The sequence below is a fragment of the Zingiber officinale genome, chromosome 3A (assembly GCF_018446385.1).
Source record: "Zingiber officinale cultivar Zhangliang chromosome 3A, Zo_v1.1, whole genome shotgun sequence".
In the NCBI taxonomy this organism is placed as follows: Eukaryota; Viridiplantae; Streptophyta; class Magnoliopsida; order Zingiberales; family Zingiberaceae; genus Zingiber; species Zingiber officinale.
Window position 1 is genome coordinate 159,566,927 of NC_055990.1, and position 22,682 is coordinate 159,589,608.

General features: G+C 36.1%; 3 protein-coding genes across 3 annotated transcripts; 1 reads left to right on the forward strand and 2 right to left on the reverse strand.

The window, feature by feature from the left end:
- Window positions 1–825: 825 nt before the first annotated feature.
- Window positions 826–2,830, reverse strand: LOC122053070 (MADS-box transcription factor 2-like). Its single transcript, XM_042614944.1, has 7 exons — window positions 2,487–2,830; window positions 2,294–2,360; window positions 1,992–2,053; window positions 1,789–1,888; window positions 1,664–1,693; window positions 1,513–1,557; window positions 826–1,123 (listed from the first exon to the last, which is right to left on the reverse strand). Exons 1-7 carry the CDS (start codon window positions 2,672–2,674, stop codon window positions 989–991), a joined length of 627 nt encoding a protein of 208 aa, XP_042470878.1. The 5' UTR covers window positions 2,675–2,830; the 3' UTR covers window positions 826–988.
- A 1,209-nt stretch (window positions 2,831–4,039) lies between these two features.
- LOC122053071 (SNF2 domain-containing protein ENL1-like) lies at window positions 4,040–18,622 on the forward strand. The gene is made up of 22 exons (XM_042614945.1): window positions 4,040–4,393; window positions 4,489–4,565; window positions 6,921–7,159; window positions 7,232–7,938; window positions 8,986–9,116; window positions 9,203–9,257; window positions 9,467–9,703; window positions 9,812–9,867; window positions 9,950–10,040; window positions 10,324–10,461; window positions 10,559–10,636; window positions 11,561–11,770; window positions 11,853–11,924; window positions 14,207–14,287; window positions 14,369–14,487; window positions 16,206–16,317; window positions 16,510–16,578; window positions 16,675–16,769; window positions 17,010–17,138; window positions 17,803–17,853; window positions 17,924–18,065; window positions 18,148–18,622. Exons 3-22 carry the CDS (start codon window positions 7,063–7,065, stop codon window positions 18,313–18,315), a joined length of 2,838 nt encoding a protein of 945 aa, XP_042470879.1. The 5' UTR covers window positions 4,040–4,393; window positions 4,489–4,565; window positions 6,921–7,062; the 3' UTR covers window positions 18,316–18,622.
- Window positions 18,623–18,713: 91 nt separating this feature from the next.
- On the reverse strand, window positions 18,714–20,225 carry LOC122053072 (NAC domain-containing protein 48-like). Its single transcript, XM_042614946.1, has 3 exons — window positions 19,982–20,225; window positions 19,621–19,895; window positions 18,714–19,538 (listed from the first exon to the last, which is right to left on the reverse strand). The coding sequence occupies exons 1-3, from the start codon at window positions 20,142–20,144 to the stop codon at window positions 19,077–19,079; spliced, it is 900 nt and encodes a 299-aa protein (XP_042470880.1). The 5' UTR covers window positions 20,145–20,225; the 3' UTR covers window positions 18,714–19,076.
- Between the last annotated feature and the right edge of the window lie 2,457 nt (window positions 20,226–22,682).

Sequence of the window (22,682 nt, forward strand, 5' to 3'; positions counted from 1 at the left end):
ATTCATGATTACAACACATGAATTAAATGCTCGGTCAGTATTTTCCAGAATGAAAAAATTTGTCTGATGGTCTTTGTTCAAGGACATTCAACAGTGAACACTAAAGATAGACGTCCTAACGAAAGGTAGCAGTCAAGCATTAACTCGCTTTCATAACAATATGGACAGCATTGATATGAGTTGTACTCGATTAATGCATGGGACAGCCAGTAGTCCCGGAAGTAGGGCCTTTTGTGGCAAAAGAAAGAGCTAATGCATACCGATAAAAACACTGAAACAAAAAGAGTGGTAGAGATGTCATCTGGATGAATCATAAGCACACTGGGCACACTCTTTTTTCAGAGATATTGCTTCCTGAAATGTAAACGATACCACAAGTTTCTCTAAAGATCCGAGAACCAACACATTACATAGATGAACTCCAAGATGGAAGAAGGTGAATTTTAATTGATTCCAGGAGCCTTATGGCCTGGTTACTTCTAAAGAGGACGAAGCAGAAAATGAATTGTGCGAGGGCTAAGATATTTTTCTTGAAATAATGAATTTGGGTCCAGGTGACCAAGCAATTCTAACGACCTCAATTTCTTCTCTACGTGCCTAGATCCAAAAGCTCATGACTAACTCAAGGAGAAACATATAATATGCTTCAGTAAAGATAATATCAGGTTTGAACCTTCATCTTCACGATCCTTGTTTCCATCACTACTGGCCACTTCGCCATTCAAATTTAAGTCCTCTAGAATGAGAAGAAACGCAAGATAAGGCACAATTATGATAAGAATGCAAGATTTGCTCCAAGACATCATTATTATACATGACTCATGGTTAGGTAAAAACAAGCATTCATTCGCACAATATAACACCTTCAGCAACGTAGTTCAAACACAGTAGCAAGTTCTCCATGTTAAAAATACAGAAGGTACCTATAGATAATCCTTCTAAGATAATTTAGCATCTACAACATCTGAACAAATGTGAGATATTGTCATCATTTGCTTTCGTGCAAGTTAGGCTGGATTGGCTGCACACGGAAGGCCATAGTCATTTGTGGAGCAAACTCCCTATCTTTGTATCCAAGCTCTAGTCCCTGCACGCTTCCATCCATTGCCAATTGCTGATGGTGCTAAACTTGCAAAGACCAAGTGTTAATAGAAACATTATGAAGTAAAATGTCTAACAAAAAGTGATACATCGGAATCTCCCAGAACTAGACATTAGCAAAAGAGTCGCCTGACTCATAGCTAGAGATGACCATGCTGATATCTAAATTCCATAAGGTCAATTGCTAAAGAAGACTTGCTAAAGAGGCTAAATAGTTGCGTGAAATGTGTCCAAGAGAATGATAAAATAGCATGTCCCTGTACCCACAAGTTACTTTGGATTAAATGTGTCCCATTATTAATATTCCTCTATTAATACATGAAAAGTAATAACAGAGTATTGCCATAATAATTGATCCAACACCTACCAAACTTTGTAAATCAAGAAACAGGTATAACATTTGAAGATTACCAGCATATAAGTCAGTTGCTTGTTCTCCTCCTCAAGCAACTTTTCCTATATAATAGACGGAACTCATTAGGAGCAATAAAAAAATTAAAATTAAAATTAAAATTAAAATTAAAACAGCAAATTGCAGCGCAAAGGATTTTTGTATGCTGACATTCTTCTTGTGCATCTTCCAGATCTCCATCTAGCATGGGGAAAAAAATTGATGACTACTGATTCAACAACACAAAGATAATCACAGTTACACTGAATAAAAAATTCATCAAACAAATTTCTCACTTGCTTCTCCCTTACGCTTGTAAGGCCAATCTGAAGAGCTTCTTCGATTGGAATTAATTCTTTTGGGTAAAGGGAGTTCAGATCCTCACCCTTGAGATGCCTAATAATTCCACAGAACAAAGCCATCATAATACAGCATAAACTTCACCAAATGAGTGATGCAGTGAATAATATAAATCAAACAGTCAATTAGCACAATAAACCTTAGTTCAATCTGCATGTTGTCGTTCTCTTTCTTAACTCGTTCAATTTCAACACTCAAACTCTGCAAAATACAGCAACTTTCTTGAACCTTTTGGTATAAGTAGAGGAAAATAAGGTTTTATAATAATGGGATGACTGAAAAGAAAAAAAAAAGTCAAAGAAATGGAATCTCCATGATTTGTTTTAAAAATCAGGAAAAAAAATCTTTGCATTTATGGACGAAAAAAGGAGCCTTTTGAAACAAAGGAAAAGAAACAAAGCAATCTCTTTTTCTTTCTTTTTTTTTTCGTGGCCATGTTACCTCGTGCTTTGCATCCCAGAGCTTTTCGCCGGAGTTCGTCTGGTACCTCTCCAAAACCTTCGGCAAACTGACACAGTTCCATTCGCAAGCGTCATCAGAGTCTCAAAATTCACTTACCACACAAAAAACATGAGCCAAAATTTTTTTTTCTTTTCTTTCTTAGGAAAAACAAACAAATCGTGTGCAAGCTCACGTGGTGGAGGGGCTGCAGTACTCGGACATCTTGCCAGAGCTTGAGAATATGACGACGGAGACCTGCGCTTCGCAGAGGATGCTGATCTCTCTCGCCTTCTTAATGATCCCATTGCGGCGCTTGGAGAAGGTGACCTGCCGGTTGGTGGAATTCTCGATCCGCTTGATCTCGATCTTCCCGCGCCCCATTTCCTCCACCACTAGCACCGTCGCCGCCGCCCGGCTCCAACTCGTAGAGGAATAAAAGAAGAGGAGACTGGAGATCGATGAGGGAGGGAGGCTCGAGAAAAGGAGAAGGACTTTCCATACCGAGCTTGAAGGGGAGGAAACTTTCGGGGAAGTGCCAAAACTGCGCACCACTGACTTTATAAACCCTAGCGTTCAATCCCGAAAGACAGAAAGCGGGACGGAGGAAACGGCGAATAGGTAGGCGAAACGCAGAACCGATTCAAGTTGCCTATTGACCTACCCGCTATCTGTATGGCTGATAAGATGGCGGGCCAATGTCCCAAGCAATCTAGAGACTGGTAAGCAAATGATGTGAGCAAAGGCATGTCAAACGTTGCCGAGACAACGATGGCGGAGATCACCTATCTCAGGGCAGACAGGCAATTCCACTCAGCTACGTTACGTTAGTAACCACTGCACGTGATAATTAATTTTTTATGCACGATTAGTCCCTTTCTCCTTAGCATAGCTATCGGCGCGTTTCATTCCCTGACGATTTTTTATAAATGTATTTTCGTAAATTTTAAATCAAAATAATCACTATTTCTCCCTTATCTTTTTATTCAAAAATAATTATTATTTCATAATTATAGCTTTATTTCAGGAAGGAAAATAATTATTAACACATATAATTTGAATGAAAAGCTAATTAACACAATGGGAAAGAGATCTATAATTGACGCTTTATGGATGATAATGTGTAAGATGTGGTCCAAGGATGTGTATCTGTAATATTGGTCTTTTTCTTTGATTTTTTTATATTGAATCATGATTAAAATTTAATTAAAATTGACTATGATCTCTTATAAATTATTTTTATATTTAAATTATAGTTTAGTTAAGACTGATAGTTGGATCGTCGCCCACAAGGCCACAATAGACGGATTGTATCTCATCGTTTATCTTGACTCAAATTCTAATTTTAAATGAAAAAATAAATTTTTAAAAAATTATAATTAATTTTAATCAAATTTCAATCACGATTTAACTTACAAATTACGGAAGAAAGTACGAAGAAATTATACCTTACGGACAAAAAGATTCGCTCCGGTTGGTGCGTGGCAGGTCAATTCCGGTTGGATTTTTAAAAAAAAAAGAAAACTCCTCCAACTTTAAAGTATTACTGACAGTTAATTATAAATTGGTCCTTTAATTTACCAACTACGAGCGTAATCATCTTTTTGACGTGACAAAACGTATGCGTTAAAATCTGAACTTTCACTCGACCAATAGATGATCGACAAGTTAACGCGAGTGAGTCGGTGGGAGAGATTTATTATCGTCTTTTAATAGTTTATTTATTTAAATAATAATAAATTTAATAGAAAAAATGAGAATTTTGCGAGTTGGAGCTCCAGGTCACCGGCGGAGAGGAGGAGGAGGAGATCGCACTTCGCAGAAGACATGGACGTTCGACATGACCAGAGAAGAAGCTACGTAGGAAAGAGGCAAGCAAGATGAAACCTTTGCGCAAGATAAGAGAAGAGGTGACGGTGACGGTGGCGGGGGAGGAAAGGGGAAGCCGATTTTGGTCGGCGTTAGGAGTGGGACCGACACACAGAGCCGAGAATTCCTCACTTGGGCGCTCGTCAAGGATGCCGCAATCGGCGACCATGTCGGTGCCCTCTTTTCCTGCTCGTCAAGGAACTGATCGCTACGCTCGCCGTCGATGAAAAACAGGTTCGCTTCCCGGTCACGGCTTCAAATTCGAAAATTTGACCTCAAAATTAGGGTTTCCCCGTTTACCTTACGTTTCTCATGGATTTGCTTGGCAGATCGACCTAAAGTTGAAAATTTGTGGGGCTGGTAAGCGAGGCGAAATCTTCCTCTGCGTCAATGAGGACTTGTAAAGGTTTTTTTTTTTTTTTTTTTTTTAACACTGTTTTTTTTTATTGTGTAATTAGTTGATCTTTGTGATCTCCTAATTTTGTTTGGTAATTTACTTATTTTATTTAGATTTTTGAATTTATAAAAAAAAAACGTACTACTTTAGCATTTATCAAAAGTACATTTTTTAAAGAGATCTTCCTATTCTACTCTGATAAATTTAATTGATTTTTTATTTTCATTTCTCCTTTTCTCTTTTTTAAGAATGTATCTTTTTTTTCCTTCTTTGTTTTTTTATCTTCTCTTTATTTTTCTTTATTTTTTCAATTTTTTTTCAAACATGTTATAAGAGGTCAAATTCATGTTGACCTTGATATCTCTCCATATCAGATTTTTTTCCTTTTTATTTTTATTTTCTATATTGGGCCTGATACAGAAAGATATCAGGTGTAATAATAGGGAAAGAAATAAAAAAAAAAAGGAGAGATTTAGATTTTTCAACACCTTTGGTTCATTACTAGAAATGTCAAAAATAATAATGGAGAGCATATTTAGACTCCTTGCAATTTTAAAAATCTATAGGATCTGAAATGATTACAATATGAGATCTCTAAGTCGATCAGTGGATTTTGATCGGAATTCATTGATGGATCTAGAAAGTTCCGATTACACCCATTTCAGTTCCTGTGGATTTTTAAAATTATAAGAAGTCCAAATATGTTCTCTATTATTATTTTTGACATTCTTAGTGGTGGACCAGAGGTTTTGAAACCCCTAAATCTATCGTTTTTTTTTGGGTCTGATATCTCTTTATATGAAGCCCAATGTGGACCTGATATCTCTCCATATCAGGTCCAACATGGGTCTGATATAGATTAGGCCTGATATAAGAGATATCAGGTCTAATAACAAAAAAATAAAAAAAAAATAAAGAAAGAAAGAGAGATTTAGGCATGATATCTCTTCATATCAGGTCTAATAACAAAAGAAAAAAGAAAAAAAAAAAGAAGAGAGATTTAGACCTAAAGAGTTCCGATTGCACGCATTTTAGTTTTTGTGGATTTCTAATTTTGCAAGGAGTTCAAATATGCTCTCCATTGTTATTTTTTACATTCCTAGTGGTGGATCGTTTTGAAAACCCTAAAATGTATAGGGATTGTTTTGCTGATTATTTCTTATTATATTTTAACATCTTTTAGAAGTTGAAATAAATAATAGATAGTATATTTTAACTCTTTGCAATATTAGAAATCCACAGAAACTGAAATAAGTACAATCGGAGCTCTCTAGGTCCATTAGTGGGGTTTGATCGAAACCCACTAATGGATCTAGAGAGCTCCGATTGCACCCATTTTAGTTCATGTGGATTTCTAAAATTGTAAGGAGTTCAAATATGTTCTTCATTATTATTTTCGGCATTCCTAATGGTGGACCAGAGGTTTTGAAAAATCTAAATATCTCTTTTTTTTTTCTTATTAGGCCTGATATCTTCCATATCAAGTCCACGTTGGACCTGATATGGGGAGATATCAGGCCCACATTGGACCTGATATGAAGAGATATCAGATCCAACGTGGGCCTGATATCTCTTCATATCAGGTCTAATAGCAAAAAAAAAAAAAGAAAAAAAAAGGACAGATTTAGGTTTTTCAAAATCTTTGGTCCATCTCTAGGAATCTCAAAAATAATAATGGAGAGCATATTTGGACTCCTTGTAATTTTAGAAATCCATAGAAACTAAAATGGGTGCAATCAGAGCTCTCTAGGTCCATCAGTGAGTTTTCGATCAAAATCCACTGATCGACTTAGAGACCTCATATTGCAATCATTTCAGGTCCTGTAGATTTCTAAAATTACAAGGAGTCTAAATATGCTCTCCATTATTATTTTTGACATTTCTAGTAGTGGATCATGTGTTGAAAAATCTAAATCTCTTTTATTTTTTATTTTTTCCTCTATTATTAGGCTTGATATCTCTTCATATCAAGCCCACATTAGATCTAATATGGAGAGATATTAGGTCTAATGTAGGTTTGATCTCTTATAAAAGAAAAAAATTGAAAAAAAAATAAAAAGAAGATATAAAAGAAGAAGGAAAGAGAAGATACTACTAGAAAGAAAAAAAAATTAATTAAATTTGTAAGAGGATAGAATAGGAACATCATTATAAAAAAAAAAGTCTTTCTTTTGATAAATTTAAAAAATATCTTTTGGTAAATTATCAAATTTTGTTCATAGTATTTTTTCTTTTAATAAATAAATAAATAAAACTTAGAGATAAAACAAGAATTAAATATCAATTTTAATTTTTTAAAATTTGAATACGCACAAGAACATGCGATGGCGTGGCTTTTTGAAGTTTCAACTTTGAATGGAATAGGGGTATAAGCGGGACAGCAGTGTCGCCGTTACCTTCTTCTCCTCTTCTTTAAAATCGCAACGTTCCCTTCGAAGCTAAACACTGCGGAATCGATCCTCCCCAGAGAGGGCAAAGCAGAAAACTCCCTTTTTTTTTCATCGTAATGACGGAGGAGGAGAGGAAGCCCCTGAGCCTCAACGAGCGCAATGCGCGTCTTCTCGATTCGCTCTCCCGCTCTCGCAACCCTAAACCTCGTTCAGGTGTGTAACCATCGAACTCGATCTTACCATCTTCTCCCCGTGACTGAAGTTTTTGGTATTGGTCTTCATCAGAGGTTAGGGTTCGCAAGGTCAAGATAGAGGGCCGCCGTCGTCTCTGCAAGCTCTCCTCCGCGGACGCGGAGAGCGACGATGAGAAACGGCTGGGATCGCCTCCAGAGGAGGAGGGCGAATGTGGCGGCGGCGAGAGCATTCGCGACATCCTCGACGATCTCACCGCACGGATGGATGATCTCAGTGTCGAGAAGCCACCTCCGAAGTCGAGGGCGGTTCCGGCGCGCCCGGAGATGAATTTGGAGTACGAGAGCGCCGCTTCCTCGTTGTCTTCTCCCACGGTTCATTCCAGTCCTGACGACAAGAGGGTGGAGATTAAGAAGGAAGGAGAGATAAAAGAGAAAACGGTGAGTGTGTTCTCTGTCGACGATGATGTGGTGGGAGACGAGGAAGAGGAGGATTGTGTAGTGTTAGGAAGTGACAAGTACGAAAAATCAAAGGGCATAGAGATCCATATGGAATCGGATGATGGCTGGGCTACTGAGGAAGCGACGAATATCAGCAGTCAGGAGGAAGATGAAAGTAGGGATGACTTCACCATGCTTGGCAATGGCAGCAGTAAATCCAGGAAATTCGTGCTTCCATACATGATTTTCAAGATGTTATACCCACATCAGCGGGATGGTTTGAAATGGTTGTGGGCACTTCATTGTGGTGACACAGGAGGCATTCTAGGGGATGATATGGGGCTCGGGAAGACTATGCAGGTAAATCACCCGATCTTCACTTATCTTTGCAAGACATTCACGGTATCCTATTTCCATCCCTGGATCAATTTGGTACAATTTTTTTTATAAGATAAAGTGTTTTTTGCTCGGAGATAATGCATTAAATCCTTTGTTGCCTTCATAGTTGGAAGTCTTTTTGTTCTATGTTGTTCTTAACTAGATTTACTCAAACTTGATTCATTCAGTAATTTTCATGTATAGGCGATGGCTATTAGTTAAGCTGAATTCTTATTAATTTGCCTGACAAAATTGTTCCTTTAAAGATCTTAACTTTGAAAATGATTTAGTTCAAAAGGTTTATCCAGAATCAATTTTTTCCCACTACTACCAATGATTTGAATAAGCAGAAACAAAGATTCTTTATTATGCAGAGTAATAGGGAAATTATTAGTCAATTTTTATTGCTAGAGATCAGATTATAACTAGGATTTATACAATTTGTATATAAAATTAAGTAAAAGATGTTCAATCTCAAATAAGGACTAACTGACTTCAGGTGCAATATATTACTTATGCATAAACCTTGAATTCTTAGGAACTTTTCCTAACCAAACTTTTTTCCCTAATGTCTTTAATGTTTTTAAGGCTTTAAGCCTGAGAGTATCTATCTGATCTTTGCTTGAATTTAAGGCAATTGAAAGCTAATTGTTCCTCTTCACCATAGGCCTCAAATAAGTCACTTTGTGACAGAAAATTCATATTCCGACATATCTATTGCGATAATGAACAATAACTCAATGTTCCAAAAGCCTAGAATTACCACATTTTTTTTTTCTTGCAACACTATCCTTATCTGAATAATATGTTTGTTCAAGCTGATTTCTATTTTCAATAACAACTGTGATTTTATATAGTTGCAAAATTGCATAATATTGTGACTTTTAATAAGACAAAGGCTTCAATGACTGATTTTATCCACCTTTTTTTGGGATAAAATGCACGAGAAATTTAGCATTGAGGCCATATATTATTTTACCTTTTTGAGCCTTTTGAAATGTTTAAATTGTGATATGGAGCATTGTTCAGGTTTCTGCTTTCTTGGCTGGTCTATTTCAATCTCGCTTGATTAAGAGGGTGTTGGTTGTTGCTCCAAAGACACTTCTTGGTCACTGGATGAAGGAATTAGATGTTGTCGGTCTTAGTGAGAAAATTAAAGAGTGAGAAACTCTATATTGCTACATATCTTTAGTCTCATACGCAATGCTAAGATATTTTCTTATTTATCATCCTTTTTTGGATGCAGCTATTCTGGACCTAATGCAAAGCTTCGCCAGTATGAACTTGAACATGTGCTTAAGGTGTTTACATTGCCTCTATTCCCTGAGAAATGATTTTTTATTGTTTTCTCTGTATGAACTTGTTAATATGTTTATATTTCCAACAGTTTTATGTAGACGTATATTTTTTCTCGTAGCACAGATAAGTAATCATATAAGAATATCGGTACCTAGGTTGTACACAATGCTGTCATAAGATCCCCCATTTGTATTTAATGACTGCTTTTTAGGAAGGTGGTGTTCTTCTGACAACATATGACATTGTTCGAAATAACTCAAAAGCTTTAAGAGCCGATTGGTTTGCTGATGGGGAGGGATGTGAGGAAGACAATTTATGGGATTACACTGTGCTTGATGAGGGACATATCATAAAGAATCCTAAGACACAAAGATCAAAAAGCATTTCTGATATACCATGTGCTCATCGTATTATAATAAGTGGCACCCCAATTCAAAACAATCTAAAGGTAATTATTTATGTTTTATTCCATAGGTTCATTTTCTCTTGAAATCTTCTTCACAGTTTTCTATTTGGAATGAAAGAATTATTAATAGTAAAATTTTTCTTTGATTAGGAATTGTGGGCTTTATTCAACTTTTGCTGCCCAGATCTATTGGGTGACAAGGATATGTAATCAATTTCTACTACTTACCAATTTATTCTTGCACCATTTTGGGAATTTGGATCACTTTCTTGTTTTCCATTTATGTAGGTTCAAGCTAAAATATGAGAATCCTATCCTCCGTGGAAATGATAAATATGCCTCTGACAGGGACAAATATATAGGCTCAACTGTTGCTAAGGTATTTCTTTTAGTTGGAAATGACTATTATATTTATGTAATCTGTTTGAAACTTTGTTAATGATCGTTGAGAGCATTCAGTAATTAATTTACCAGCCAACTAATATGTGCATTGTATTTTAATCTAATGAATTACTGCCAAATCTAATGTTATTATGTAATTTTTTGTATAAATACAATACTCAAAGTAAATCATCTATGACCTAGCTTTATTGTGATTCTTGAGGACATGTTTTTCTTGTTTAGGATGTTGTGTGTGAATTATGTAATTAATCATTTTATAGGAACTAAGAGAACGAATAAAGCCATACTTCTTGCGTCGTTTGAAAAGTGAAGTATTTGTTGAAGATGATGAGACTAAAAATCCTAAACTCTCGAAAAAGTGTGAGATGATTGTCTGGTTAAAATTAACTACTTGCCAGGTACTTCTCTCATTTTTCTCCATGCAATGCAAGTGTTATTGGAGTGCACTTAGCCTATTTCACTTTAAGGCAAATGAAATTGTTTTTATCAATGCAGAGACAACTTTATGAAGCTTTTTTGAAGAGTGAGCTAGTTCATGCTTCAATGGAGGGATCACCCTTGGCTGCTTTGACAGTAATATGGAGACTGTTGTTTGTTTATTCAATTGATTTATTATAGTTGGTTTAGCATGGCAAATTTGCATGTCCATTCTGGAAAAAGAAAATTCTTAGCTAGTTCAGCTCTTGAAACTGAATTGTGACTAACCCCATTTTGTAGAGGGTGAATTTAGCTCCCAATTTGACTGATAAAAACAGAGTTAGATTTGTTTATAGTCTTTCTCTAAGGTTATGTTTTCTTAGAAGAAAGAGATCAAAAAAGGAACAGTGTTAAGTTAGGTATCCTACCTTGATCATATGTGAAGCATAATCTACTTGGATATTTCCACAAAAGGAAACTATCATTCAATATGTCAACTAGTAACTTGTCTGGATACTCACTTGTTAGTACTGGTCAAGGTTTGAGTCTTTATCCTAATATGGATTTTATTATTCGGTTTGACTGGTATGGCTCAACAATGCTTAGTTGTAGTAAATGTAAAGACCGCTTAGTCATAACAAATATAATGAGTAATAAAACCATTCGGTATCCAGTTGACCAAAGGTGTTTCAATGGTGGACCCTCTATGAACTGTCATATTTTAGTAATAAAACCATTCGGTATCCATGATTGTGTGCTTTCAAAAATTCCTTCCACTAGTGTTTACAGTTTTATTCAAGAGCACCAAGTTAGTAGACATGCACTTTAACAAATCTCTCTGAAGCTTTATGAGCTAAACACAGAGAAACAATGTCACTTTTAGCAAATCTGGATGAATGGGCATCAAAGAAAGGCAATTTTCTAAAGTATGAAAATATCTATGTTTTTTGTTGTGGTTTGTTTCTTTGTGCATATTAATCAATTGAAATTAAGTTAATTAGGGGATAAAATATGTATGAAAGAAACAAACATATATTTCTAAAGATTCATCTAACTATATTTTGCCAAATGTGGAACCAGATTCTGAAGAAGATTTGTGATCATCCATTAATTTTGACAAAGAGAGCTGCAGAAGGTGTACTTGAAGGGATGGATTCAATGTTGAACCGTGAAGAACTGGGCATGGTTGAAACTATGGCAATGAACTTGGCAAATATGACTGGTCAAGATAGCTTGCTACAACTGGATCATAACATCTCATGCAAGATAGCTTTCATAATGTCTTTACTGGTTAGAATATTGCCAATTTGCTTGTGTTCTGAATCATAGGGAATGCTATTGTAAAGTTGTATATTTTTTTCTTATTTTTCAGGAAAATTTGATTGAAGAGGGACATATAGTACTCATCTTTTCTCAAACCCGTAAAATGCTGAATATAATTCAGGTTTTGTTTATTGAATAACCTCTGGCTCTCATATAATTTTTTATTTTTATTTATTTATTTATTTTTTCAGTCAGATGCCATTTTAAAATTGTGCAACTTGTATCTAGCTTTATTTAAAACTTGTTGAAAGTCAAATTTGTGGAGCCTTATTGATTAGATTTTCTGGACCATTAAGAACTTTGGTTTATGAATAAAATCCAATTTTATAGTGACTTGATATAGATTTTTAATACTATTTTTTGATGATGAGAAACTGTGCTAGGTTTAAACTTTTAATACATATCACATTTAAGATGCAAACCTAGATTTTTATTGCACTTTTCTTTTTACCATGGCATACAATTTGATTACTATACATTGAGTTGATTTTGATAGTTTTAGGTTTATGGTAGTTATAAGCTGTATTACCTTATTAGCTAAAAGGACATGTAAAGTAGAATTCTAGAATGAACAATGCAAAATCATCTTAATATATTGGTAAGTACAGATAAAAATAGCATATTTCAATGCAGTGAGTACTGGATACTTTTATGGTTAATTCACAAGTTTGACGTATTTGGAGACTTTTTTTAAGTTTATAATATACCCAACGAAAATTTCTATTGAAAATACTCCAGTACAATTAGCCTGGTTTTAATTATCTAATGACAAAGCCAAGGATCATTGTAGTAATGTGGAAAAGAATTACTTAAAATTTGTGTGAATTCTAAAAATGTGTTTCCAGGATGCATCAAGACTTCAGAATAGTTTTAGTGTTCCTTATGTCAATTAGAAAAGCTTGGCAATTAGTGTTGATTTATAGTTTAATATTTTGGGCCATTATTAACCATTGAAACAAGATTGCTATATTATTGACACATGCAATGCTAAAATTGACCAACTGACTACTTTTATAAAAGCTTCAGGTGTTTTAAACAGAGATCAGTCTGTATTTTTATATTCTTAACAATTCTTGCAATGTGTAGACAAGCGGACCAAAAAACTAGACTGGAACTTAATATGTAGATTAGCTTAGTATAATTGAGTATATATTACTGACATAGTAATTAATTTTATTGTATCGGCCAATTAATCTCAACAATCAAGATTGTTTTGAAATTTTGGGATAGATGGTCAAGGTGATGCTAAAATTGATTGGCTGACAACTTATTCCAAAAGCTGAAACATTTTGGACAAATGGTCAATCGACTTACTTTAGCAATGAAGGATGTTTCTTTGTTCTTGTTTTTACCAACCAACTGCTTCTGCAAAAGCCAGAGTTTTTTTTTGGGGGGTTGGAAAAGACATACGTTATTATGGAAGAGAGCAAATTTTATCTTTGTATTTTCAATAATCTTGTCATTTATTGGCAGGCTTATATTTATATTTTTAATTATCTTGTCTTTTATGTGTAGGCTTATATTCATATTTTTAATAATCTTGTCATTCATAGGTTGGCTTATACTTAAATTTTTAATAATCTTGTCAATCATAGGTTGGCTTATACTTATATTTTTAATAATGTTGTCATTTATGAGCAGGCAGATAAAGGACACCCAACACCTAACATGTGGGCTTTCTCAACTTAATTGAGTATATATTACTAATATTGGAAGTGATTTTTGTGGACTTCTTACTTTGAGGCCTTATCAAAAGGCTCATAACTTGTTCCAAAACCTTGTACTTTTCAACAGATGGTCCACTGATTTACCAATGAAGATCACATTTACTTACGCTAATTTATTTTCATGATTTTGTTCTTCTAACTAGTGTGGTTTATGGCTCTTCTTGTTCAACTTTACAAATTGAGGCATTGGGCCTAAGATAACTAAAACACTTCAATTTAAAGCATGTGGCTTATGTAAATTCTGAAGAACAAAATCTTGCTAGACTGAAAATCCATAGTTCTTTGAAGAAACCCTAAAGACTTTGCCACCATCACTTAGCAACTTTTTTTGTATTCGGCTGTATGATATTGTGTTAATTAGATATGCAGCACTTTGCCACCATCACTTAACAACATTTTTGTATTCGGTTGTATGGATATTGTGTTAATTAGATTTGCAGCCTGTCAAGTGATGCATCACCCAGATGGTTCAAATCCAAATTGGCCATGATAATTCATGGTCAGGTTTTGTAGTTCAGTGTCACATGGCATAATCTCTAATGTAATCAGAGTGAATGAGAATATTAAAGAATAGAAAATGTACATATCTCCAAATCTAGCATGAATCCTTCCAAATAATTTTCTTTAGATCTTGTATTTTTTCATAGGGTTGACTAGTTGCTTTTATTCTACGCAGGAAGCTATTACCCGTGAGGGCTACGAGTTCTTAAGAATTGATGGCACAACAAAAATTACTGAGAGGGAGAAATTAGTCAAGGTTGATTAGTCTTGATATTTACATGTGCAATTCTTATTGGATTTGCCCCTGAAAATGAGTCTAGTAAATTCATTTTTTCAGGAATTTCAAGAAGGTTACGGAGCTCCAATATTTTTACTAACTTCGCAAGTTGGAGGCCTTGGTCTTACACTAACAAAAGCAGATCGTGTCATTGTAGTTGATCCAGCATGGAATCCAAGGTTACTGGAATATTAATATATGGGACTTTTTTCTTCTATATGTTAATAATCATATTTTTTATCAACTCATTTATTACTAAAATATTACATATGTTTAGTCTACATTTTTCCTTAATTATATTATTTGTAAAGTATTAAACAAATTAGTATAGTTTCTTTTTTCAGTGGAGCATATATTCAATGTGATAAAAAAATATGTATGATAATGTGGTTACTACTGTTACAACTACTAGGAGTTAGTGGGTCCAATGATTTTTCTACAGTTATATTGCCCTATCTTGCTGCATTACTAGTAGATGTTCTGAACAATCATATTAAGATAAACTTTCTTGTTGTATGGTATTTGTAGATGGTATTATGTTAATCAATGAGAGTTTAATTAGATTGAATTTAAAGCTTAATCGCGGAGAAAAATTTTAGAAACAAAGGTTTTAAGATATGTAAGATAAGTAGAATGAAAATTGAATATATAAGATGTTAAAGTAGAAAGAAAAGATTTGATGGAATAGTAAGATAGATGAACATGTAATATTGGTAGTATGAGTTATAGGTGTCTCAATTCTATTATTCATTAATATAACATAGATGAAAATCCTTACAGAGATGTGTAGTGTTACAAGCATTTGAAAGCAATTAAGTGTACAACAACAATGACAATCAAGTCTTATCCCATTAAGTGAGGTCGACTTTATGGATCCTCCTATTCCTGTTGGGCTTTATCCCCTATTATATCATTATTTATATTTAAATAAATTATATCTTGTTTTATTGTTGGTTAACTAACCAAGTCTTCTTTGATCTTCCTCATTTAATGTGTGTATTTTTTATAGTTTTATATCGCTTAATTGAAACATTTCTAAGCATATGTTCATACCAACTTAATTGCGCCTCTCGGAGTTTCTGCAACTTCGACTTTCTCTAATGTTCTATTTCATATTTTGGCCATCTTCGAATGTCCGCACATCCACCGTAACAATTAAGCGTAGTTCTACTAATTAATGAAATGAGAGCAAATAGTTTGAGACGGTATGGACAAGTTCAAAGATGGCCAACAAATTTATAGTTAAAAGAGTTAAATATATTAGGGTGAAAAGTATAAGGGATAGAGGGTGACACACATTGGTCAATATAATAATTTTTTTTTACTAATTTGAATGTTACTAGTGATATTGCCTTGCATTGAGCTCAATGGATGGATAAGATTCTTGCAACCAACTACATATAGTTAGGCCAAACACCATTTTTTATTACAATAATTATACTAAAGGTTAGTTCTTGATCAAGTTTATATTTTTTCCCTTATATATTGATATAATCTTGTTTCACCAATATGATATTGATTTGTTATAGTATACATTTTGGTTCTATTTATTATCTTGTTTCACTCTTTTTCTTCAGTTCTTTTCTCTCATTTTGTGTTAACCTTGGAAATAATCATCGGCAAAAGAAATCGTTTGAAAGATCTTTTAGGTTGAAGAAGATCTGTAATCTGGCAAGATAAAATGAAATATAAATGCAAATATAACAAATAAGATATAAAATTTCTCGGCCACAAATTATTTGTATAAAAAATAGTTTTGCCAATGGAAGATAATCCTTCCCTGTTTCTGATCTTAACGGGCTAAGAGAAAGCAGCTTTTGTTTGAACTTGTTGGTTTGGTTTTATGAGGATACCTTGAGACATTATAAGTTAAATTGCTATTTGTTCACTTTTGCAGTACAGATAATCAAAGTGTGGACCGTGCATATAGAATAGGTCAAAAAAATGACGTCCTTGTCTATAGATTGATGACTTGTGGGACAATTGAAGAGAAGATATACAAAATGCAGGTTAGACCTTTGAATGTGAATATGAAATTATTTTCGTTGATTTACTCTTTTATCTTCCATAACATACGATAGCATTCCAAATGGTTGAGCAAACTGCATATTTTCTAATGCCTAATGCTCGTTGGTGCTATCTAAGTTGTGGTAGTACCATCCATGATTGATTATGTTACATAAGTTGCTAAATCCTTCCAGGTCTTCAAGGGTGGCTTATTTAAAACTGCTACAGAGCACAAAGAACAGACTCGTTATTTCAGCCAAAAGGTACATCTAAAGTAGTTTCAAATGATTTGATGCATGTTTAGATTTTACTTATACCTTAAAAAACAATATGCTGATAAATATTGCTTGGGAATTTAGGATATAAGCGAGCTTTTCAGTCTCCCAGAACAAGGATTTGATGTTTCACTTACTCAGCAACAACTACAAGAGGAGCATGGACGACAACAAAACATGTAATGTCATAATTGTTTCTTATTGTTTCACTATTCAGCAGAATGGTTTTTTGTAAACAACATTGTCCATAGTATCTTAAGCTAATCTTGGTCACTCGAGATGATTGAGACACATGGCTTGTAGTTGTAGTATCATTAACCTATAATCCTTACATAAATAATCACTTCTGAAAATTTAGTTCCGAATGCAAGGAAGGAATATCAATTTGATTGTTGTCCTTTTTTAATGTTTTTCCTCAGGGAGGAGTATTTGGTAAAGCATATCGACTTTCTACACACACTAGGTATTGCTGGTGTTAGCCATCATAGTTTGTTATTCTCTAAGACTGCTGTTGTGCCTCTTGTTCCTGGTACCAATGAAGCAGAAAGGTTGGTGTTCGCCTTACCTCCTGTATTGGTAGCTTGTATTGAATGCACGATCCTTTTCTCCAGTTTAGGGATTACTATGCCTATTTCTTGGGCTATGCTTGTATGAACTCATCCTGTATTTTCTATGGTTCCCATCACCTCTTTTGACAACCTTAGGTTTGTGCTTACCAAGGTGGATCATCATTTTTTATGTGAAATTAATTGCGTACTTGAATACTAGTGACATTCCTTGAGCCTTTCCAGTGATATGCTTGAGGTCAATGGATGGCCGGGCGGCCCTAGTTACTATGCTTGGAGTTGGCTTATTAACTATTTTTAGGATGAAATCACATTTTAAAATGCACATCTAAACGATATTCTTTTGTTCCACATTTGGAAAAAAAAATGGAATCTTTGATTATGTTGTCTTTCATGGCATTTTTCTTCAATGCAATATGTATAATGGATGGTGGCATGAAGTGCGAAAATTATGTGTATTTTTTTTTCCTTCCCTGACTATTGATATATAATCACTCTATCCTGTGCAGATTTGTTGGCAAGTTTGTATTAGATTTTCCTTTATCATTGGAAGAAATAGATATGCATAATTGCATTACATTGTTTTCTTTTGGAAGATATATACTCGCATCAAGTTTGAGTGTACTCATTTAATTATCTTTTGCAGTAAAATGAAGAATAGGATCATAAGAAACTCACAATTTGGCTCTTCAAATGGGTATGCATCTGAACTACTAGGCCATTTCTTAATCCCGGATATACAAACACTGAACTTCTCTTCGTTACAGGGCTGAGTATGCCTTCAACCCCAAAGATGACAAATTCATTTCTCGTACATATGCTCCAAAATTCCAAGCAAGTACTTCAGAAGACAGCCCGGAAGTGATACAGTTGAAGATCCAACGCCTCTCGCAAACCCTAGGAAATAAAGTAAAAATGTCGACTTGCAACCTAGTTAATTAGGGTCTTCTGTCTATGTCAGGCTGATTTATTTGGTATATTGGGATTGTAGGCACTGGTGGCAAGACTACCAGACAGCGGAGAAAAGATACAGAAACAGATTTCTCAACTCCAGTCACAGCTTCATGATCTTTCATCATCAGTATCATCCGAGAGGGAGGAACCAGAAGTTGTTAGCATAGATGATCTCACGGATGATTTGAAAAGAGTTTCTGTATGAATGCAAGCATACAGATGCGCAGATTGGGTGAAGTGATATGATTTGCTCATCACTTATCTCAAAGAGGATATGAAAAGAGTTTATGCTGTAACGCAAGCATTGAGATTTTTTGGGTGGAGACTGTGAAGTGATGTGCTCATCACTTTGGTGCTCTGGCTTTGTTAGGTTATTTTGGAAGGCGAATGATATAACTTGTGGACTGTTTGCTTTCAAGCGTATGGCTCTTAAACGGGCAGGAAGTGAGATGCGTATTATTGATTTAGATATTTTTGCCTTCAATTAAGCGATATTGTGGTTCCATGCATAATCTAGTTTGGAATACCTTGGCACAACGAAAATTCTCTTGATTGTACCTTTGGAAGTTCTCCAAAGTGTTACAATAATCAAACACTGTCGAATAACATTAATGTCTCTTCTTCATTCAAATATATTCATTACATTTCTCCTTAATTATCCATAATCTGTTTTAATTTTTAAAATACTGTAAAGTACATGAAAATACGTATGAATTGATACTATACCAACCTATCTATGGTACTTCAAAGAATGGTGCTGGCTATAATGTTTACTAAGCTGACATACCCATCCTTAAATAATCAATCTATATATGCACTCACGGTCCGATTCCACAAGACCGGAGTCGACTCGGTCTCTCTCTGCGGCGGCATCATCAGCCGTCCGATTCGGCAACTGTCCCGAAACCAACGGTTCAAAATGCAACTCGGTGAGTGGACTCAGTTCGTAGCTCGTCTGCCGCATCTTCAAAAGGGCTTGCCCAAGTAGACGAGGATGTCCTGGAAGGGATCGCTCGTCCCGGTCGAGGGAAATAGACCCGGTTCGACCTGGTTGAAGAGCGAGTTGGGGGCGGTCGAGAAGCCGAGCGCCCGGTCCCAGTCGCTGGGCCGCCAGCGTGGCTGGCTCTGCACCTCCCGCTCGCACGCCAGCTTCTCCGGCGACAGCACGTGCTCCGAGCAGCTGGAGTCGGCATGGAGCCTCGGCATAGAGTCGGCCGACGGCGCGAAGCTGTACACCAGCTCTGCCGCCGGCACGTGCTGCCTGACCGCCGGAGCCGGCGGCACCATGAGGACGGGCTTCTGGTCCTCCGGGCTAAACGCTGGACCCGGACGGACGATCTGCGGACCCGCCGGCTTCGACGTCTTCTGGTCCGATGCGGCGCTACTGCCCTTCTTGTTGTAGATTCGGCACAATACCCAATCGTCCAACTGCAAATGGAAAACTTAATTATTTCCTGTCGTATCATAATTAAGACACAAAATTACAGTAACGAATCCGTAATTTATGTACCCTAAGGGAGTTCTTCTTTCGGGCGCTCCGGTCGACGTCGGCGAGCCGGTACTCGTGCATGATCCAGTTGGTTTTATCGCCCTTGGGCGCCTTGCCGGTGTAGAACACGAGCGCCTTCTTGATGGCCACCGGCTTCGGCGATCCCACCGGCTTATCCGCACCGGTCGCCTTCCAGTAACCAGACGCCGCCGCCCTGTTCGGCCTCGATCCGTTCGGGTATTTCCGGTCTCTGGGCGAGAAAAAATACCACTCTTTTTCCCCGTACAACGCCATCTCTGCAATATCCTCCCAGTTCGATTCGATCAGCACAATCAAAACAATAACAAATCGGTCCGTTAAAATTAATTAATTATATATGTACCGGGAAGTTGCCATGGGTTAAATTTGTAAAGGTCGAGCTCGGTGATGATGGGGACTGCGATCGGCCGGCCGGCGCACTTCTGGCAGAGGTAGTGCACGACGAGCTCCTCGTCGGTGGGGTGGAAACGGAACCCGGGGGGCAACTGCAGATCCCCGCCGTTCATCTTCACTCTGCTTGAAATCACGACCGCACGCGCTCCTCCCTTATCCCCTCTCACTGTGCAGATGAGAGAAGCTTTAAAACTTAGGAAAGCAAGAGGCGACCGGCATAAATAGACGGCGGGGGAGCGAATAAAGCCACATGGTGGTGGACCATCCGCAGCTTCGAGAAGGGTGGGCGGGCGGCTGGACACGTGGTCAGTATCTACCGGCCGACAAAGCATTTCGCGCGGATTGCGGCGGGCGGATTCTGTCACTGCTTACGTCACTCTTTTTGTCGCGGTGCGGTCCTCGTCTGTCCCGCTGGTCGCTCGACACGTAGCGTGTTCCGGACGTGGCTCGGGTGAGAAAGCAGTGGCTCCGGATGCGGTTGGATAAGGACGACGACGGAGAAGGAGTAGCAGGCGTGGCAGCACACAAATGGCTGCGAGAATAATATTCTAAAATAAAAAATAAAAAAATGATCTAATTTATTAAATACATAGAAAAAAAGTAAACAAATAGCTGATAAAGGTCGAACACGTGCACTGATTTGTCATCGACACCTGACTTTCTATGCGAGCATGCATGGCTTCGAGAGTTGCGTTGTCTTGGTTGGCGCAGTAGTTTTGAAACGTGTCCAATACTCTTTAATTACGCGGGCGCCGTTCACACGTGGACAGGTGTAAGGCCGCAGATAAAAAGAATGCGGAAGAAGTAATCCAAACGAAAGGAAGCGTTTGTTTGTTCTTATCTCTGCTAAATACTAATTATTGGAATATTCCAGTCGCGAGATTCCTTTAGTTGCCAATAAGTTAGTTAGTTCTCGGAAAGAGTTCATTAAATCGAAATCTCTAGTCGGCTAGTCGGCTAAATGACCCCACCGGAGTACAAGTCATCACGATATCGACTTGCCATCTGTAACAACGAGAAAAATATTTCGATGAGCTGTCCCTAGAAACTAATAAATAAATGTTTTTTTTTAAAAATCATTATTTCAATTGACACATTATTTAATATACTTTTAACAAAATTTAATAATCCTTTGACCAAAATGAGATGTTCTTGTTATTGATTGATACATGTCTAATTCATTCAATGGAGGGACACCACTTCACATGCATGTTTTAGACCTTTTGAGAAGATATTTGTTAGGTATTAACTCAATGGAGTCCATCCGTGTTCCTGTTTACAAAGAGGACAAAGAAAGATGGGGGGAATTAAAAGCAAGTTGAGTCCGTGATTTTGGTCCCAAAATTGTGACCCCTGTTCAATTACTGAGATTCCAAACTGGTTTGTGTAGCGATCAACAAAGCATATCTTTTTTCTCTTTAGCATGTTGATGAGTTGATTAAAGTTTGGTGCTTCCCAAATATCTTTACTTTCTGATTTTAGGGATTATTTCAACTCGTTTAGTACCCATCTAGACAGCTAAATTATCCCACTAATATTGAAAATATTTTATTTTGATTATAAATATTTTCTTATTAAGTGGTACATATTATCTTAATAAAGAGGTCTAAGATTCAAATGCATATAATTAATTAAAATTTTACCTTAATATGAATATCATATTTTTTTTAATATGATATACTTATTTTATCATATCTTTTAATATAGTATGATTATTTCATCATAATTTATCATAATATTAAGGATTGACTCAATGATGATAATGAATCTCTATAAATAATGATCTTTAGGGTAATTAAATATACACATCTTTCAAGAATAACAACACAACTATAGAAGAGATTTGGAGTACTTAGAAGGCTCTAAAGCATTAAACATCAAAATGGGTGATCAAGCGTTCTTCAAATATCAATGACTGGAGATAACAATTGATTTATTTTTCCACATTTAGTTATCATATTTATTTAGAAACAAGCATGATCTATTATTTCTAACAGTTGGTATTAGAGTCCGGATTGTCAAAAGGACTAACCGTCAACTGTGTACAAGAGCTATGGTCCAATTGAGCCATGCAGATAGAATATTGACCTCTAATGAAGGAAGTGGTGACTCTCATGTCTAAATCAAGATAACTAGACATTAAGCAAAGAAGTCCTACTTGCGGCTAGGCAAGGAAGTCCTAGTAGGTCGATTGGACCGATGGGTAGGAAAGTCTTGGGGGGTCGAGGATCAGATGACATCAAACGGATAGGCTTGAAGGGGTGGTCCTTCGCTTGAGGGATGATTATTGGGTTGTAATGGTTATAAGCAAAGTTCCACATTGAAAACACATAGAAATGATCATAGACTTATATCTCCATTAGTATGAGATCTTTTTGGTAGATCCCAAAAATAAAATCATGAGGGTTCAACCCTAAAATAGACTTATATCTCCATTAGTATGAGATCTTTTTGGTAGATCCCAAAAATAAAATCATGAGGATTCAACCCTAAAATAGACAATATCATACTATTATAAAGATATCTTAATTCTTTTGGTCCTAACAGCGGGTATCAGAATAATTTTTACTTTCGTCTTCGTATAATTATCAATAAGTAATTTTTTTTTAATGAAAATTTATAATTTCAGATTTTTTTTTAAAAAAAATCAA

Excerpts from the sequence above, each read along its gene's own strand:
- LOC122053070 (XM_042614944.1), bottom strand. The coding sequence starts at position 2,674 with ATGGGGCGCGGGAAGATCGAGATCAAGCGGATCGAGAATTCCACCAAC. Across the intron at positions 2,361-2,486 it reads TACTGCAGCCCCTCCACCAC|TTTGCCGAAGGTTTTGGAGA; the intron begins GTGAGCTTGCAC and ends GAACTGTGTCAG. Across the intron at positions 1,694-1,788 it reads CAAGCGTAAGGGAGAAGCAA|ATGGAGATCTGGAAGATGCA; the intron begins GTGAGAAATTTG and ends TCCCCATGCTAG.
- LOC122053071 (XM_042614945.1), top strand. The coding sequence starts at position 7,063 with ATGACGGAGGAGGAGAGGAAGCCCCTGAGCCTCAACGAGCGCAATGCG. Across the intron at positions 7,160-7,231 it reads CAACCCTAAACCTCGTTCAG|AGGTTAGGGTTCGCAAGGTC; the intron begins GTGTGTAACCAT and ends GGTCTTCATCAG. Across the intron at positions 16,579-16,674 it reads CTCGTTATTTCAGCCAAAAG|GATATAAGCGAGCTTTTCAG; the intron begins GTACATCTAAAG and ends TTGGGAATTTAG.
- LOC122053072 (XM_042614946.1), bottom strand. The coding sequence starts at position 20,144 with ATGAACGGCGGGGATCTGCAGTTGCCCCCCGGGTTCCGTTTCCACCCC. Across the intron at positions 19,896-19,981 it reads TAACCCATGGCAACTTCCCG|AGATGGCGTTGTACGGGGAA; the intron begins GTACATATATAA and ends AGGATATTGCAG. Across the intron at positions 19,539-19,620 it reads GAAAGAAGAACTCCCTTAGG|TTGGACGATTGGGTATTGTG; the intron begins GTACATAAATTA and ends TTCCATTTGCAG.